Consider the following 16,636-nt stretch of genomic DNA (forward strand, 5'->3'; position numbering starts at 1 on the left):
GTGAACTTACTATACAGCAAGACTCCCACATCCTTCTTTGCAGACCTGCTTTCCAGCAAATCAACTCTTAATCTGGTGGTGCATGGGGTAACTCTCCCCAGGTGTAGGACTCCTGGACTTCATGAGGTTCACCTCTGCCTAACTCCTCATCCTGTCCAGGTCTTGCTGAATGGCAGCACAACCTTCTGGTGTGTCAGCCACACCACCCAGTTTTGTGTCATCAGCAAACTTGCTGAAAGTGTACTCTGTTCCTTCATCCAGGTCACTGTTGAACATACCTAACACCAAACACCAGCCCCTTATCTGGGAAGTACTGGTACCAGTAGGAGAGGCACAGTGCACATCTTCAAGTTCTTATGGGTAAAAGACTCTGTTACAATATCAAAGCATTTGTAAAGACAGGAAATTATCTAAAAATATGCTTTTTAAACAGTGTATCTATTCATACAATAGAACAGCAAACACTTTTTAACCTGGGATAAATGTCTGCTGCAAAATGTCCACATTGAAGTGATATTTCTTTGAGCTTTAATCCAACAGATAATTAAAACTCTGTAATTAATTCTTTATTTCATCCACATCCACTTCTCTTCCCCACTTAATACGTACTCTGATTATCATAAACTGATTATACATGCCCTATCTTACCAAACTTAATACACCTTTGTATCCAAAGTAGAAACAGGAAGCCTAAAATTAGACCTCTATTTTGAACAGCCTTTTATTGAAAATAATTAACATGTGCAAATATAAAATATATCCACATGACTAAATTCTTCTATTTCGGGTTTTCTTTTTGCTGTATGAAAAGAATTTCCAAGGCTGGTCCAAAGCAGTTCAAAAGCCAGTCCTGAACTGGTTTGCACTCTGGTGTTTGCATCCAGGGGACTGTGGGGATGCTTTCATTGAAAGGGTAAATAAATTCTTGAGAAGCAATAGTATTACCACAGGGTGGCTTTCCCATTACTGCATAATGCAAGATTTTGGAAGGCACATTTAAAATCTCTGGCACACTGAAGCACCACATTTGTCCAATGATGACCAAAGCTGCAGCACAGGATCAAGCAGCCTGAAACGCAGGTCCATGCCTGGTAGTGCTGCACAGAGACCCTGCACAGCACCTGCCAGAGCTGTGTCAAGGTGCTGGTTCCGAATGAAGCACTGTGTGTGAGATGGGCTCAAGGTGCACTGCTCTAGGAACATTAAGCTTCCTTGATCATCTCAGGTGTAACAGCCCACCAACACTGGCTGCAGAGGCTGAGTTACTACAGCATCTGAAGAGCTGCAGCAGGAACTCTGTTCATGAGCTGGTTTCTTATCTTTTTTTCCATTTGAAAATAAATAAATTTGCCACTAAGCAAGCACATATAAGACAAAGTTTACTTGCAGCTCACCAAAAGATAGAAACTGAAGATTTTTGACCGGTTTCCTTTCGGCAGAGACACACTTGCTGTATTTCTGTTCCCAGCTTTTCCGTGAGCTAGGTGAGCCTGGGATGCGAACTGGAAAAATGAAGTAGAACGAAAAAAGGTATTTTAGCAGCAGGAGTCTGCTGGGTGTCCTGGAACCAGCAATCCACTCTGCCTATTCTGGAGTGAAGCAGTGCAGTGTAACTGTGGTTTAGACCCAAGTGGCGTTCAAAAAGTAACAACTTTGGCCACTTTCCCTTTTGGCTTTTGCAGTTTTGGTGCTTCTGTAACTTCTTCATAATCTCCACTCATTCCAAAGGCCCAGCGCGCGACCGTAACCTGATCTGCAGAGACAAGAGATTATGGAAAGGCTAAGCATCACCATTACATCAAACTTTAGTATATGAGGAAGATTTGGCCCCCAAGGGCCCGTCATTAATTCACCAGAGATCTGTTTGTTTAGTTCTGGCTCTGAAGCCACCTCTCTTTATGCAACTTTTTAATTTTAAATAGCATCTTATAAACTTCCTTCCCTTCACAGACTGTCAAGCTCAGAAATCATTACTAAATGTTTGCTCCTATTTGACTGTCCCAAGAAACATTCAAAGAGCATGTAGATGACACATTAGCTCTCACATAAATCCAATTAACTTACAGTTAAGATTCCAGAGTATGTTAAGCAACTCTGGATATAAATGAAATACCTTCTCAATTACACAGGTGAAGAAACTAAACCTGAGGAGGCATAACAGAACATAATTTAAATTTCTCAATTCAGCATCATACTTTTGCTGTTTAAATGCTATTTAGACCACTTTCCACTACTTTCCTAGAGAAAATCAACTGGTTTTCCAACCAGTTAACCGACTGGTATTTCTTTTCTGAACGACAATATAATTTTAAGAGCAACAAATCAAATCAGATCAAGAATATCACAAGGACAAACAATTGTTTACTTGGATTAACTTCTGTATATTAAACCAGGCCAAATAACTCCACCTGAGGAAGTTATAAACTAGTGCCAGCAATCAGCCATCTTCCTATACTCTAAAAGTACTTTGCATGATGCAGACTGATTTCAAAGAATATTTACAATTCTTACCAGTGGTGTCCCAATTACTTCAACTACTTTTTACCAGCAATACTAGTTCTGAAATATCAGTGTAAAGAGTAAGATGTCCCTTGGCAAATTACACAGCAGTTCTCAGTCTCCATTATAGACAAAACTGCTCCAAAAAAAGACGGAAAAAAATACTACAGTTCTGCTTCACAAATGATTTAGAGCCTTACTACTAGAGAGCAGAGAGACCTGCACTGAACTGATCTAACAACAGCAGACTGCCATTTCCTGGAACAGCTGACCCAGCTTTGAGCAATGGGGATCCCTGCTAACATTTCTTTTCTCCTACTGCATCTGTACAGGTTTTTGTAACAAAAAGTGTTAACCAAACCAAAGTAGTTTGCCATGAATGTAGCATGCAGGAATCCAGTAAGGACCACTCTACAGGCTTTCAACTAGGCAGTCACTTGAGTGGGCACTGTTCAACATCATGCTGTAGAACCACAGAATCATTTAAAGTGGGAAAAGACCTCCAAGATCATCGAGTCCAACTGCTAACCTAGCACTACCAAGTCCACCACTAAACCATGTCTCTAAGTATGATATCTATACAGTTTTTTAGCACTTCCAGGGACAGTGACTCTACCATTTCTCTGGCCAGCCTATTCTAGTACTTAATGACACTTCCAGTGAAGAAATTTTTCCTAATATCCAATATAAACCTGGTGCAAGTTGAGGCCATTTCCCCTTGTCCTGTTGCTTGTTACCTGAGGAGACTGACCACCATCTTGCTACAATCTCCTTTTATGTAGTTGTAGAGAGAAAGCAAGTTGATGAATAGGGGAAATTTTGAAATTTTTTCATATCTGAAGCTATTGTTCTACAAACAACACAAAGTAGAGAAATGCACAAATGTGCCATCACTTCAGTAACAGGATCATTCTTGTTTGACGTTTTGCTACCCTTACATATATATGGGGTTTTTAATACATAATGTAATTTTTCCACCCACATGGGTAAGAGAACATGTAAGTAAGTAGCTTATTAGCTGGTGAATCCAGCTGGACAGATCTTCTCTTTCCTCCTCCTCACCTGTCTTGAAGGACTTGAAAACTTGCCTGCACAGGCACCTTTTGCAATCTGCCAATAAGACCACCCTCTAACTGGCTTTACATTCAATTCCACCACTTGACACAGAAATCATAAAAATAAGAAACCAGTTTTGTTCTGCAGCTGCTAAGCTGTAGAACATCATAAATACTGGCTAACAAATACACATCAGTACACACTGCCTTCCTGAAGCTGTAATTCAGAGTTTTCTTCTAACAGAAAGCTAAAGCTTTGCATTACACCTTAATGCTTATCTCCCTTGATATAAGCACTCACCCCAAAGGTCAGCTCTGCTATTTGCAAATTCTCTTCTGAAATCCTTTTTCCTGAACAAAGTCAGCCAAAGCAGTAAATAAACACTATTCAGCTGTGCACTCAAACACTACTCCACATCTCCCTGCACCTCACCTGCGTTCTGTTTCTCTGGACAATCTTTTTTGAAGTGTTCCACAGAGCCACAGAGTTTGCAGCCACCACCTATTAAGAGAGAAAGTTGTTACTCATCTGTGGAAAAAAAAACAAAGCCCACACACAGAACAACCCTCGTACACTATTTTTCTCTTATAACTATCGTGAAAAATCTTGTTTTACTTATCTGTAGTGGCAACTTGTAAAAAAGATAAAGCAGTGAAATGTGCCTATGGACAGGTCTGTGCGCCTTGGCACACTAACATGACATGATGGAGCCGGTAACGCAGCCAGCTGCAAACGTGGCTTCCCATCTCTGTCAAAGAGTGGTTTGTAACCACACTACTCCATAATGTGTCATATATTAGAAGTCACCACAGTCACCACAAACTGAGTATTTCTGATGTGCTGGAAGCCCTCTTTGAGAAACAACCTGAATTCTGATGAATTCCATACTCAGAGGAACTTCTGACATTAATCAGAGGTTCTGAGAAGCAGATAATCCAACTGCAGGTACTGAGACATGAAATATAAATTCTACTCCTAACGAAAATCCTGAAAGCAAAGTGATTTTTTTTCCCCCAATGTAACTAATCTCTAAGATCACTCTTTTCAGTTTGCCAGACTGGAATTTGTACTGGGAGACAGAATGTTATTTGTTAGTACAATGCAAGTGAAATCTTCAAACTTGTGTTTCTCATTAACATCAATTAAACTGAAAATGTCCTCTTTCTAGTGAGCCCTTCTTGTGAATAAACAAAAGTCCTAAGCTACCATATGAGAGTGTTTTTATCACATACTTTGGTACATGTATAAGTACACACTGACAACATACATATAGCCTTATATGATTGTTTCATTGTGTACCTCTTCCTATTGCAAGCACAATTAAGTTCTCACACTCATCTCACTGTTTTAACACTAAACTTACAATTAAAACAGAAGTTCCTAGATAATCAGTATTAACACTGAATTCTGCAGAATTAACCTGCTTTTACCAAGAGTAAAAGATATTTGAAAATTCCTTTAAGTCACATCCTCATTCACTTGCAATGTTACTTTGTTTCATACCAAATAAGAATGGAAAATGTGGTTTGGTTTAAAAAAATTAGTAAACTGACCTTCAGCATACAATCCCTTGGGATTGTCTGGACACGACCTTGAGAGATGCCCCATCTCACCACAGATGAAACACTTTGCATATGGAAATGCCCCTGCAAAAATCACAAACGGTTTTATGATCCACACTAAAAATGTTGTCAAGTCACAGACAATTGTGAAAAAAATGGTAATGACAATATTTTACCACACTATTACACTAAAAACACTATACTTTCTTAGTGTCATTGTCAAATATTGTATCCCTTTAAACATATTAATCTATCTTTTCAGAGCATCAAATTACTAAAACAAAAAGGTTGCACTTCAGGAGCTGGAAAACTCACACCAAAGTATCCCAGACCAAACCCAGTTTTCTGAGACATACCAACAGCTGGATCTACTTTTGCTCTGCATTTGCTGATGTCATGTTCTGTGGATCCACACCGGTAACAGATTCCTGTACCCATATCTTCACTTTCAAGTACTGCAGGACAATCAGCAACACCATGGCCAGGTTCTCTACAGTGGAAACATACCTTTGAAAATAAAAATTAAGTTATATGCATTTTCACAGAGAGTTCACATAGCAAAACACAGCACTTATGGGTGACAATAGAAAAAAATTATTTACTCCTATTACCTGACTGTCATCCATAGCCAGTTATTAGACCAGTGCTTCTCTTGACTGAAACTATTCAAGAGGGTACAATCAGACACCTATCCTAGTGCTGAGATCTGAGGTTACTCTAAAAAAAAGAAAGGTGCTTGAAAACCTGAAGTTCTCAGTCTAAAAAGACCTTCTGGATTTTAAAAATTGAACTATATGAAGGGATTTAATTTTTTTTTTTCCACAGGGAAAAATCACTAGACAAAAGAGACATTGTACCCTGGCACTGGCCTATGCTATTAAAACATACTATTATGGGTACTTTTCTTCTTTTGCCAATAACAAATCATTCACTTACAACGGAGTGTCCTGGATGAACAATAACATTTATGGACTAGAGCACAATTCCTCAAGCTCTTTTAAGTACTCCCACAGTAAGTGCTTAGGTAAACAAACAGAAGAAATTTTACACCAGTCCTCTAATTTGATAATTAAGAATTCAGATATCTCAGGTTAATTAGTAGTAACACTCTTTACTATGTTCCCAGATTATATTCAGTGGAAGTTTATACTAAGCATAAAAATTTGTGTCTTCAGATGCTCTCATTGCTGAAGATTTCAATCCGATTCTCAAGCAGAAGACATTGCAAAAAGAGACCCTCAAAGAGGAGGAATATTGTACTGATCAATTATACACAGAAGTGCACTGAATTAAGTTTCCCCAGGACAAGAGGAGCTGGGAGTTTATCAAAGGGTAGCAAGGACAGCGTTGAACTGGAAAAGTCAGGCTAGAAGCTAAAACATAAGCTGACATTCACTGTTTCTTTCAAAGCTGAGCTACTTCAATTCACTTTAGTAACCTGAAATGTGACTCAGAACATGCTATGCTTCCAGCAGGCAAGACACTCAGCTTCCTCATTGAAACACCTCCTGGCAGGATCAGAATAAGGAAACTTTGTGCTTTCCACACAGAGCTTTACCCAAGTTTTTAACAAACTTTCACGAATATGCTGACACCCACGATTCAAGGCAAAACTCACCATAGTATTTTTCTTCCTTTCTTTTCTCTTCAGCCTCCTATCCTCCCGCCGCTTGTCCTTCTTCAAGGCTAACGCTACCTCCTTCTCCAGCTCGATACTGTCTGCTTCGGTCACTTCGCCATTCCGCAAGCTTTGCTTCAGGTACGCTGCAAACCCGTTAACGTCTTCATTCAGATAGTCCTTTTTTTTGTTGTTCTTCTTTTTCCTCTTCTGTTGCTCCTTCTTCAGGGAGAGGGGGCCTGAAGGGCCCTCCTGCCCCTGGGGGCCGTTCACCATCTCCTCCCAGGGTGTCGCAGCCAGCGCCTTTGCCCCGGGAGGGCCGTTTCGCCGAGCCCATCGGGTCATGACAGAACCGGCAGCTGCCGGGGCAGCTCCGGAACAGACGCACACTACTGAACACGGGGATCCGGACACACCCTTGCTCCCGGGGTGTACAACACACCCTCCCCTGCCTCGGCGAGGAGGCTTTCCCACACCGTTTTCACGGTGCACACCCGCAGCTACTGACAATTGCGCTGCCGGGGCGGCTTATCGAGCACGGCGCGACCCGTCCCTAGAGGCTCCCCAGCAGCAAGAAAGGACAGGCGAGGGGTCCCGGCCTGTAGCGGCGGGAGAGGGGCTGCTCACCGGAGTCGACCGCAGCGACAGACAGCCCCACCGAGCTGCCGGCGCCGCCACGCCGCCGTCCCTGCCGCGCTCCGGAAGTGGCGTGCACCGCCGCGGTCCGGCCTGACGCCGCTTCCTGCCGCCCCCAGCGGCCCAGCGCTGGTCCTTCGGTTGCGTGTGCCCGGGTCTTACTGCCCCCGGGGGCGACTTTGTATTACCCCCGCGACCACGACTCGAGTACAAGCGTACCAGGTCGCCAGAGGCTGGCTGATCATTCAACACCACGAGGAAGGGAGCAGGAGCCAGGAGCGCTGAGAGGATGCCTCCGCGCTCTGGTCCAGTGGTCCTCGTTGTTCCCAAAGAGGGGAGGCAGGAGCCAGGCACGTTCGGTGGTGCCTGGTGCTTTGGTTCACTGCCTTTCGCAGTCTGTGTTTTTCCAGTGGTTTGCTGTGTGGCACAGGGACTTGATAACACCCTTTATTGAGTGGTCTACGTTGTGAATATTTTTACAATATTCATGGAGGAGTATGTGATTTGTGTCAAGTAAAGAGTTCAGTGAATTTCATTTGGACGATCGTTTTCAAGGGGCTCAATTTGACCTCTTATTAGACAAATCAAAGATAAAGGTGGCCTTGCTTGGCTCTGCCTTGGAATGTGTGTGTCAGATAAGTATGTGGGAGTTCTGCAGCGTTCTGTGAGAAAGATGCTTTTACTCTCTGATCCCTTTTTTTTCCTCTCCCGAGCACTTCAGAACATTCTGGGGGCTCATTATCATGTCCTGCCTTCTATTTAACATAAGTCTGTTTATGTAAATGAGATTGCTATATAAGAAGGAGAGAAAAACAATTGCTTTGCTGTTTTTCGTCCTTTTTTCTCAGCCCAGCATGCTGTTTTCTTTGCTTGTCCTTATTCTTAATAAAACTTTAAAATTAGACACTTTTGGTTAGTGCATTTACTGCAGTCTATGAGTGGGGAAGTATCGTACCGCCACAATACACCCTGTGAGCAAAGTCAGTGTTCTCGTCCATAGAGGGGCAGTGTGGTTGCCTCCTGCCTCTATGCTAAATAGGCAATACTGTATTCAAATTATAATTTGAAGAAAATTTTGTCGTGGCTAATTTCTATGGATCGACTGAAATTTCATTATATTTATGTGTTAAGGAAGATGTTAGGTTATGGCTGCTCGAGCCAATGAATCAGAATGTTAGGGGATGAAGGGGACCTCAAAAGATCATTGAGTCCAACCCCTCTGCCAGGGCAGGATTGCCTATAGCAGATAACACAGGAATGCATCCAGGTGGGTTTTGAATATCTCCAGAGAGGGAGACTCCACAACCCCCCTGGGCAGAACTTAAGGTCTTTTCCAACTAGGTGGTTCTGTGAGTCTGTGTGAGGAGCATACACATGGGGAATTTTTTTCAGTAACAATGTGCTTAATCACTCTTCATGTTCTAGTATGTAGAATAATGATTAACCAGAAGCATATTGTAACAAGGCACCAGGATTGTGATGGGGTGCAACAACCCTCCTCTGATCTGATTGGTAATAAACTACCACAAATGAGTCTGGTTTGGCTATGATGGTAATTGATGAGTGATCTCTCCCTGTCCTCATCTCCACCTGTGAGCCTGTCCTGTTTACTCTTCCTTGTCGGGATGAGGAGGAGAGTGATAGAGCAGCTTTGCTGGGCACCCAGGGTCAGCCCACCACACTCAAATGCTAGTTAACAGGGTAATATCTACATTTGTTTTCTGTATAATCTCATTGAAACAGATTTGCTTCTACAACAAGTGTGCACCTGTGGTTTGTGAAGCAATTAAAAATTAGTAAACCCTGTTCCAGAGAAATTAGCTTTATTGCAAGGGTAAAAGGATTGTGTGACATAGCCCTTTGCAAACATCTATGCCTCCTGGGGAGCAGCCAGAAGAGACTGGGGATCATGAAGGTTGGCAGGAGCTGCTATCCATGTGCAAGCACCTTTCTCCTTGTGCAGCCCTGCTGCCAGTAGCCCATCAGCTTCTCAAAGTGGAGTGGGTGAATTGGCACCATCCATTTGTTCGTGTGTCCCAATATGTGCTGTGCCCTATACACAGTGCAGGGGAAAGTTGCTGGGGTGCTACATGGAAGGTGAGATTGCAGAGGTTGGGGTACCACCAGTGGTGGGCCTCTGTGGCTACTGCTGGCCAAGTATTCATGGAACCTGGGGCAATGGCCTGTACCAGCTCCTCACTGGATACACTTGCATTCTCGAAGTGTTACACACAGCACACTTCAAAGTGTTATACGCAGAATCACAGAATATATCTGACTGGATCATCCAGTCCAACCCTTGACCCAGCACTGAAGGGTCAACACTAAACCATGTCCCTAAATGCCAGGTCCACATGCTGCTTGAACACTCCTGGGATGGGGACTACACCACTGCCCAGGGTAGAACATTCCAATATCTGCTAATCCTCTGTGTGAAGAAATATTTCTTAATATCCACCCTAAACCTCCCCCAGAGCAGCTTGAAACCATTTCCTCTAGTCCTGTCACTTGATACTGGGAAGAAGAGGCTGCCCCCTCCTCCAGCCTTCCTTCAGGTAGTTGTAGAGAGTGATGAGTTCTCCCCTCAGCCTCCTCTTCTCCAAACTGAACAGCCTCCAGCTCACTCAGACACCCCTCATAGGAAATATGTTCCAGGCCTTCAGGAGCCTTGTTGCCCTTCTCTGGACATGCTCCAGCACCTCAATGACCTTCCTATGGTGAGGAGCCTGGAACTGAACACAATACTTGAGGTGTGGCCTCACCAGTTCTAAGTACAGGGGGTCCTGTGGGCCACAGTGTTTCTAATACAAGCCAGGATGCCACTGGCTTTCTTTAGCAACCAGTCTCTCTTTGCAGGTGAGGAGCTGTGCTGACACGGTTACACCAGTTTAAATGTTCTTATTGTTCAGTAAAGTCAGCCCTGTTTAGTTAAGTTTTCTCTTTCATCAAGATCAATGCCAGGTGTGGCAGTTTAGGCTGGGTGCCCCCTGCCACTGCTACATGAGATACACCTCTGGTGTCCTGGGTGCCCACCCAATAGGGGTGGACACAGGGAACGGCGTATTTCTACCCATAAATCCTGCCCCCTATAAAGCCATCTGCAGAGTCATCCTCTTCCTCTTTCTTCCCTCTCTGCCCCCATGGGAGATGCTCTCTTTTATTGGGTAATGCTGGGGGAGTATCTCAGGCCTCTTAGGCCTGACTAGGCCTAATGCCAGGAGGAGAATGGAGGGGGAGGGGGGCAGCCTCAGACCTGGCCAGCCTGAGACTTGCCTAACAGTGAGGGGGGGGGAGGGGGGGGGGGGGAAGAAAGAGCCCTGGGGGTTTGGGTATACCCTCAGGTGGGGGGAAAAGGGTAGGATTGGGAAGCCTCTGGGTACCATGTAAGGGGTTCTGTATGCTTTAGGGTGTTCTTTGCCACTATGCTTTGTAGTTTGTAGTTTTCTGTAGCTTCACCAATTGCTTTTCCATTTAAACTTTCCATCACTCTCCAATCCGTTTCTGTGAGTGTCATTCTTTTGTTCCTTTTGGGGCAAGAGATGATCTGTCTGGCCTCAAACCAGTACACCAGGGCACAAAAGTGGTCTGTACCTCCATCACTCAGCAGTGAAGCTGATTCAAAGGTTCAGCTGAAAGATGTACAGCAGGTTTACTCAAAGAGGATGGATTTTTGGAATGTAATTAATGGCACATCTTCCCCTCTTCAGACCCCCCTCCCCACTCCCACTAAGATTCACAAAGTAAATCTCCAGGAGACCCCTGCTTTGCAATGGCATAATTATGTTTATAAATAAGATTCTTTTTCTCAAACCAGTCTTCTGTTTCTTGTATTTTTAGCATTTTAATAGACCTCTATTACCTTTCCTAGTAATCTTGAGCTGATGCTATAAGGAGAGCTGGGCACCATTCCTTTTTTATTAGTTATCCTTAATATTTTTGTCTGCCTAGAGAGGCTGCCTGGCTGTACTCTGCTGACTTTTCCGGGGCTTCGCGTCCACTAGAGGGAAGTGTGCACAAAGCATACATCGATCTTGCTGTTCAACTGCCTCAGTGCCAGTAAGAACAAACAAGGACTGAAGAATAATTAGAGTACATTTACTGCAGGCAAAAATAATTGTTGCATGCCATTTAAACCCCACTGCAAGGAAGTAAAGAATCAAGATTTCATTTTAAAATAACAAATAACTAATTTGCTGATGTAGTAAAAGGTCAACCACAGCATGAGGTCCCATGGCCAAAGCTGGTTCATAGAGCCAGAAAGGGCTACTAGAAATAGGGGACACTGACCCAAGGATAGGGAAGATAAAGGCAATCAAAGACCCAATGAGCATCACCTCACACACATTTCAGACGTACATATGCTCTGTATTTATTAGGCTTTGTTTTATGAAAGCTGCATATTGATGTGTCAGAATGTTTTTAAATGGTTGTTACGGGTGGTTTGTTTTTTTGGTTTTTTTTAAAGAACTGGGGTGAAGTGTCTGCCAGTCTGTATGTAGTGTACGTGACCAGATGTATTATTACAGTGGGTGAGGACTGATGTACTTGTCAAATTAAAAGAAAATACATGCACACATACACTTATCTACAGCCATCTAGGTATGTTCATCTGTCTGTCAGCTTGTTTTCACTAAGCAGAGACATGCCTCTTGGTGCGTGCAGGCTGCTCGCTGGTGTCACATCAGTGCAGGTTTTTGTTTGGCTGCAGCTTCCTCTTTGCTCCTTACTGAGCTCACAAGAGGTTATCAGTCACCATACAGGACACCAATGGACACAGAGAAAAGCTGAAGGACATCATAAGCAGGACTAATGACAAGGGACATGCTTTACTTTGTGTTCTGCTGAATTATTAAATGTTTTGTCTTTGAGTCTGAAATTTTATGTATGTGTGTGTCTAGGCAGGACCAATGGCCCTTAGGATCCCTGAGCAGGTTTTACAGACAGTGAAAATGTCTGCTTAATACCTTTCTACTGAATCAGTGAGAGAGTGTTTCCCCCCAGTTCCCAAAAGAAAAATCACTTCTTTGAGAGCTACCACACCTGTTTAAATTTGTAGTGATTTAGGTTTGTTCCAATTTGCCATCAGCTGGGAGCTGTGATAAGTACACAGGCAGCATGTGAAAAATGATCAAGACAATAGCCATGCAAATCATTGTAAAGTTTTGCTGCCTTCCCCACCTCCCCCTCCCCCCCCCTTTTTTTCACATTTTACTAAGGCACAGAAAATTACCTGTCCATAGCACAATGTTTGTAGCAGCACAGGCTAATGCCTGTCTTAGTAGACTTTCTTCGTAGTTCCATCAGAAACATAAATTATTTGGAGATTGGAGGCAATAGAATTGAAAACCTGGACCAGCAGATTCTGCAACATCTTTGGTAGCCTGAGACAAAATCTCCTGGAATATTGTGATTTAAATAATTACGTGTTAGTGACCAGAGGAAGAGAAATGGAAATTATGCAGATGCATTTTGGGGGCCAAAATGACTGTAGTAAATTGGAGAAAGACTATAAAGATGTCCCCTTGTGGTGCATAGGGTGGAGGAAGATGGTTATTAATCTATGACTTATGAAATATTAATTATTAATTATTGTTTATTAATTATGAAAATTATTAATAACTGATTATTCACCTTTATATATTTATTCTAATGCACGGTTGTAAAAATATATTCCATAAATTGTATATTAGCATATACAATTTGACCCAATTAGAGAGAAAGCAAAAGGAGAGAGCAAATTGGTAAACAAGTGGAGTAGTACTTATAGGTTTCTCAAGGCTGGATCTGGCCAATGGGCACACTTGTCGACAACTTGCTTTACCCTATGGAATGGGTGAAGCTAGAATTATGCCGTTAGATGGAAAGAGCATGAGCATGCCATACAATGGGTGCATGTAGTTGTTTACCTCTTAAGGAGACAGGTTGGCGTCTCAGCCTTTGTCCCCCTCTCCTGAAAGGAGGGTGAAAAGGGGGACTTACCAAAACATGTTGGGACAAGTTTGCTGGTATTTGGGGGCATAATTCTGGGCATATGGTGCCTTCACCACACCCCTGTAGACTGGTGTTTGAAATAGGCATGGCCATGAAGCTGAGCGTTTCTCAGCACCAAGTTCTTTATAAAGCTTGACAAGTGACTTTGGTTTTATTCTAACTGATAATGCTCGTAATCCTCAAACCCTAGAAGGGAAATTTTGTCTGATAAGAAGTACCAGAGGCCTTAATTATGTATTTGTATGACTGATGGTATTGCTGTTTACTTGTTTTTGCCTGTAGTGTTTCGATAGTCTCTACTACTTGCCAAAATGGCAAGATTACATTTTTCTTCTTCTTTTAGTTTTGATTTAAGCCTGAGGAGTAAAAGGAAAAAGTATGACCTGTTTCTGCTTAAATTATTTTATGTCTGCAGTATTCTATTCACTTTGATTTATTTACCATAATCTGAACAGATTACAGATCGTTTTTGTTAGCTCTCTTGTCTGTGTTCAATGATTACATATACTGTATTTAATCTTAAATATCTATGGATTTTAATTGCTACAAACAACACTGCATCACCTTCAGTAAGCTTGCTTATCTAACCATCACCCATATTATTCCCATCAGCCTGGCCTACCTGCAGCTCTTAATTATTTCAGGATATTTAACAACTGCTTAAATGTGTGTCTCAGTCAACTCGCATATAATGCTGGATCAACTTGCTTATTTGGAGGATTATATTTAGGCAACTGCCTCGGTGTCTGGATGAAATGAAGTCTTTAAGGGTTAGCCTGTTGTCGGTTATCTTATTTAGTTTCTTCACACTGCAGAGGAACACTCTTAATGTACCAAAATTGAAATCTCCAAAATGCAGCTCTAGTGAAAAAGGATTGTTAGACACACACTGTCATGACAGCACAAGAATTTTCCCACTTAGATTTGATGGCTGTCTGCTAAGGAAGCATTTTCTCATAGGGGAACATAATTTTTGATTTTTCAGAAATACACAGGAGTAGCTATGTTAATTTAAACTTAAACTGCATAGCACTTCAGTATCACAGAGTAAGTTTTAATTTATAGAGTTGAGAATACTATAGAATAAAGAAATGAGGAATGTGTTCATCTCTGCAATTCACTGGTTTGCATTTGGAGGCAGTGGTTTCTTCTACAATTTGCTGTATTGTGAATAAAGATGCTGTGTTTCACAGAAAAAGGGAAAAACAGTGTAACTGCAAGCAGAAGCAAGCATAGAGGTATGGATTTCTTAGGCATAGTAAGCAGCAAGGATTAGTGTTCCGTGTTTCTAATCTTTTCAGTGTTAGTCATTTCTCATATTTTTGTCTGTCCAGAAAAATACAAATCCATCATTTCTACAGAAGGAAGTTAGAATGCCGAAGTCTATGCAGTTATTGCCTAGTACAGGCCAGTCAATAGCTTCTAAGCCCAAAGGCATGGGTAACTAGCTCTTGTTTAGGCATCTCCTATTTGACTTCTGCTGGAGCTAGGCACCTTGATACCTTTTCAAAAATTTCCACTAACTTTTGGAATTAGAAATTTATCTTTGTTTTCTTGATGGGTTTGGGTTTGAGAAAGTATTCTTGATTGAAGAGGGGAAGTCCACCTCCAAATATGTTTATATAGATATCTCCCGATTTGGTGATATAGCTCTTGGTAGTGTTAAGGAGTAATTATTTGATTTATAAATGATATGGCAAATATTAATAAAAATATTAATAACTTTTTATTAATATGAAAAATTGCCCAAAACACATTAAATAGGTTCAATGCATGGTTAGAATAGATATTTACAATGGGAATGTGCAGTATCTAGGCAAATATAACAATTTTAGCAATTTTACACAATCCAGTAGGAATATCAGAAAGAGAGAATCTGTGGGAGCGAAATGGCGCTCAACCACACGGTGGGAGACTCCACAAGAACCCTTAAGCCAAAGAGGCAATGAGTTAATTACTCACAGCTGAGTCCACCCAAGTGGGGAGTGCTGCTGCGGTGTATTAGCTGTTGAGGCTTTGGGGCGCTCTCGTATGGTGCTGGCATGGCAGGTTGCCAGCAAGAAAGGCCACGCAATGTCAGGCTGGTTTGGCGGAGGTTGGGCAATTTTTGACACATTCTTCGTGATGGGCACTTACTTTGTCCTGGGTAAACTGAGGCATGGCAAAATTCTAGTTGTAAGGGGAAGCAGGTGTGGCTCCAGCTCCTAAGCTCGTGGCTTCTCTAGCTTGCTGTGTGTATAGGCTCATCACTCTTATCCCAGGCTCTGGACCGGGCAACTTCAGGCAAGGTTTGGGCATACTGCTGACTCATGTCCAGCTTGCTCTCCCTTAGGACCTTAAATCCCTGTAAAGCCACTTTCCTCCCCGTTGTCCACCAGCTTGTGCTGTTACATGGAATTGGTCCATCCCAGATGCAAAAATTTGTCTCTGCCTCTCTTCAAGTTCATGAGATTTCTGTCAACCCATTTCTATAATCAGATGCTCTCTGAAGAGTAGCCCTGCTCTTCAGTGTACCAACTGCTCCCTTTTATTTAGCAACCGGCAGTGAACTGATCCATGTAGTGCACCTCATCACCCGGGCCCTTATTAAAGGTATTTAAATAGGATCATCTGCTCCAACATAACCCCTCAGGAATGCTCCTAGGAAGAAAAGGAAGTGAAGGCTATAATCTGAGCACATTTGGCCCAGTTTTGTGTTCTGTGTATTTTGGAATGCTAATAATAAAGTTTTTCCAGTTTTACTTGCTTGCTTTCTGTGTGAACTCAGCAGAAAATTCTTTCCCACCCCCAGAGTTGCTACTATTAACCACCATTTAGAAAGTAGTAGCAAGTACCCAGCATAGATGAGGGAGAAACAGCAATCATATGGAAGCTCCAACCTACTTTATACACAGCAGCTCTCCTGAGCAAGAAACAGAAATGCACAGTGCTGCTGATTTCCAAGAGCTGCTAATTCACCAGATAGCTGTCAATTAGCTTCCAGCTGCAATTTTTAAAGCCTATAACTGGTTATGACCTATCAATCTGGGTATGAATCACTGTAAAACCTTCTAAGGGGTCAGATGAAGGATGCTTTATTAGGGGAGTTCCTAGCACATTTGACTGAGACTTAATCTGTGTTTTCTCAGTGTTTTCTGAGACCTTACAGTGCATGAGATTTATAAACTAGGGTAGCATTTGTCAAGGTGCTGCAGTGGTCTCTGAAGCACCAGTTTGGATACTATGGGGCTGCATGTCCAAGACTTGCCCATACCTACTGTAGCAATGGGCACCT

General features: G+C 42.4%; 1 protein-coding gene across 1 annotated transcript; it reads right to left on the reverse strand.

Moving 5' to 3' along the window:
* Positions 1-1,171: 1,171 nt before the first annotated feature.
* ZCCHC9 (zinc finger CCHC-type containing 9) lies at positions 1,172-7,080 on the reverse strand. The gene is made up of 5 exons (XM_054397785.1): positions 6,736-7,080; positions 5,474-5,624; positions 5,109-5,201; positions 3,988-4,056; positions 1,172-1,753 (listed from the first exon to the last, which is right to left on the reverse strand). Exons 1-5 carry the CDS (start codon positions 7,078-7,080, stop codon positions 1,638-1,640), a joined length of 774 nt encoding a protein of 257 aa, XP_054253760.1. The 3' UTR covers positions 1,172-1,637.
* Positions 7,081-16,636: the final 9,556 nt, after the last annotated feature.

The sequence above is a fragment of the Indicator indicator genome, chromosome Z (genome assembly GCF_027791375.1).
Source record: "Indicator indicator isolate 239-I01 chromosome Z, UM_Iind_1.1, whole genome shotgun sequence".
Classification (NCBI taxonomy): Eukaryota; Metazoa; Chordata; class Aves; order Piciformes; family Indicatoridae; genus Indicator; species Indicator indicator.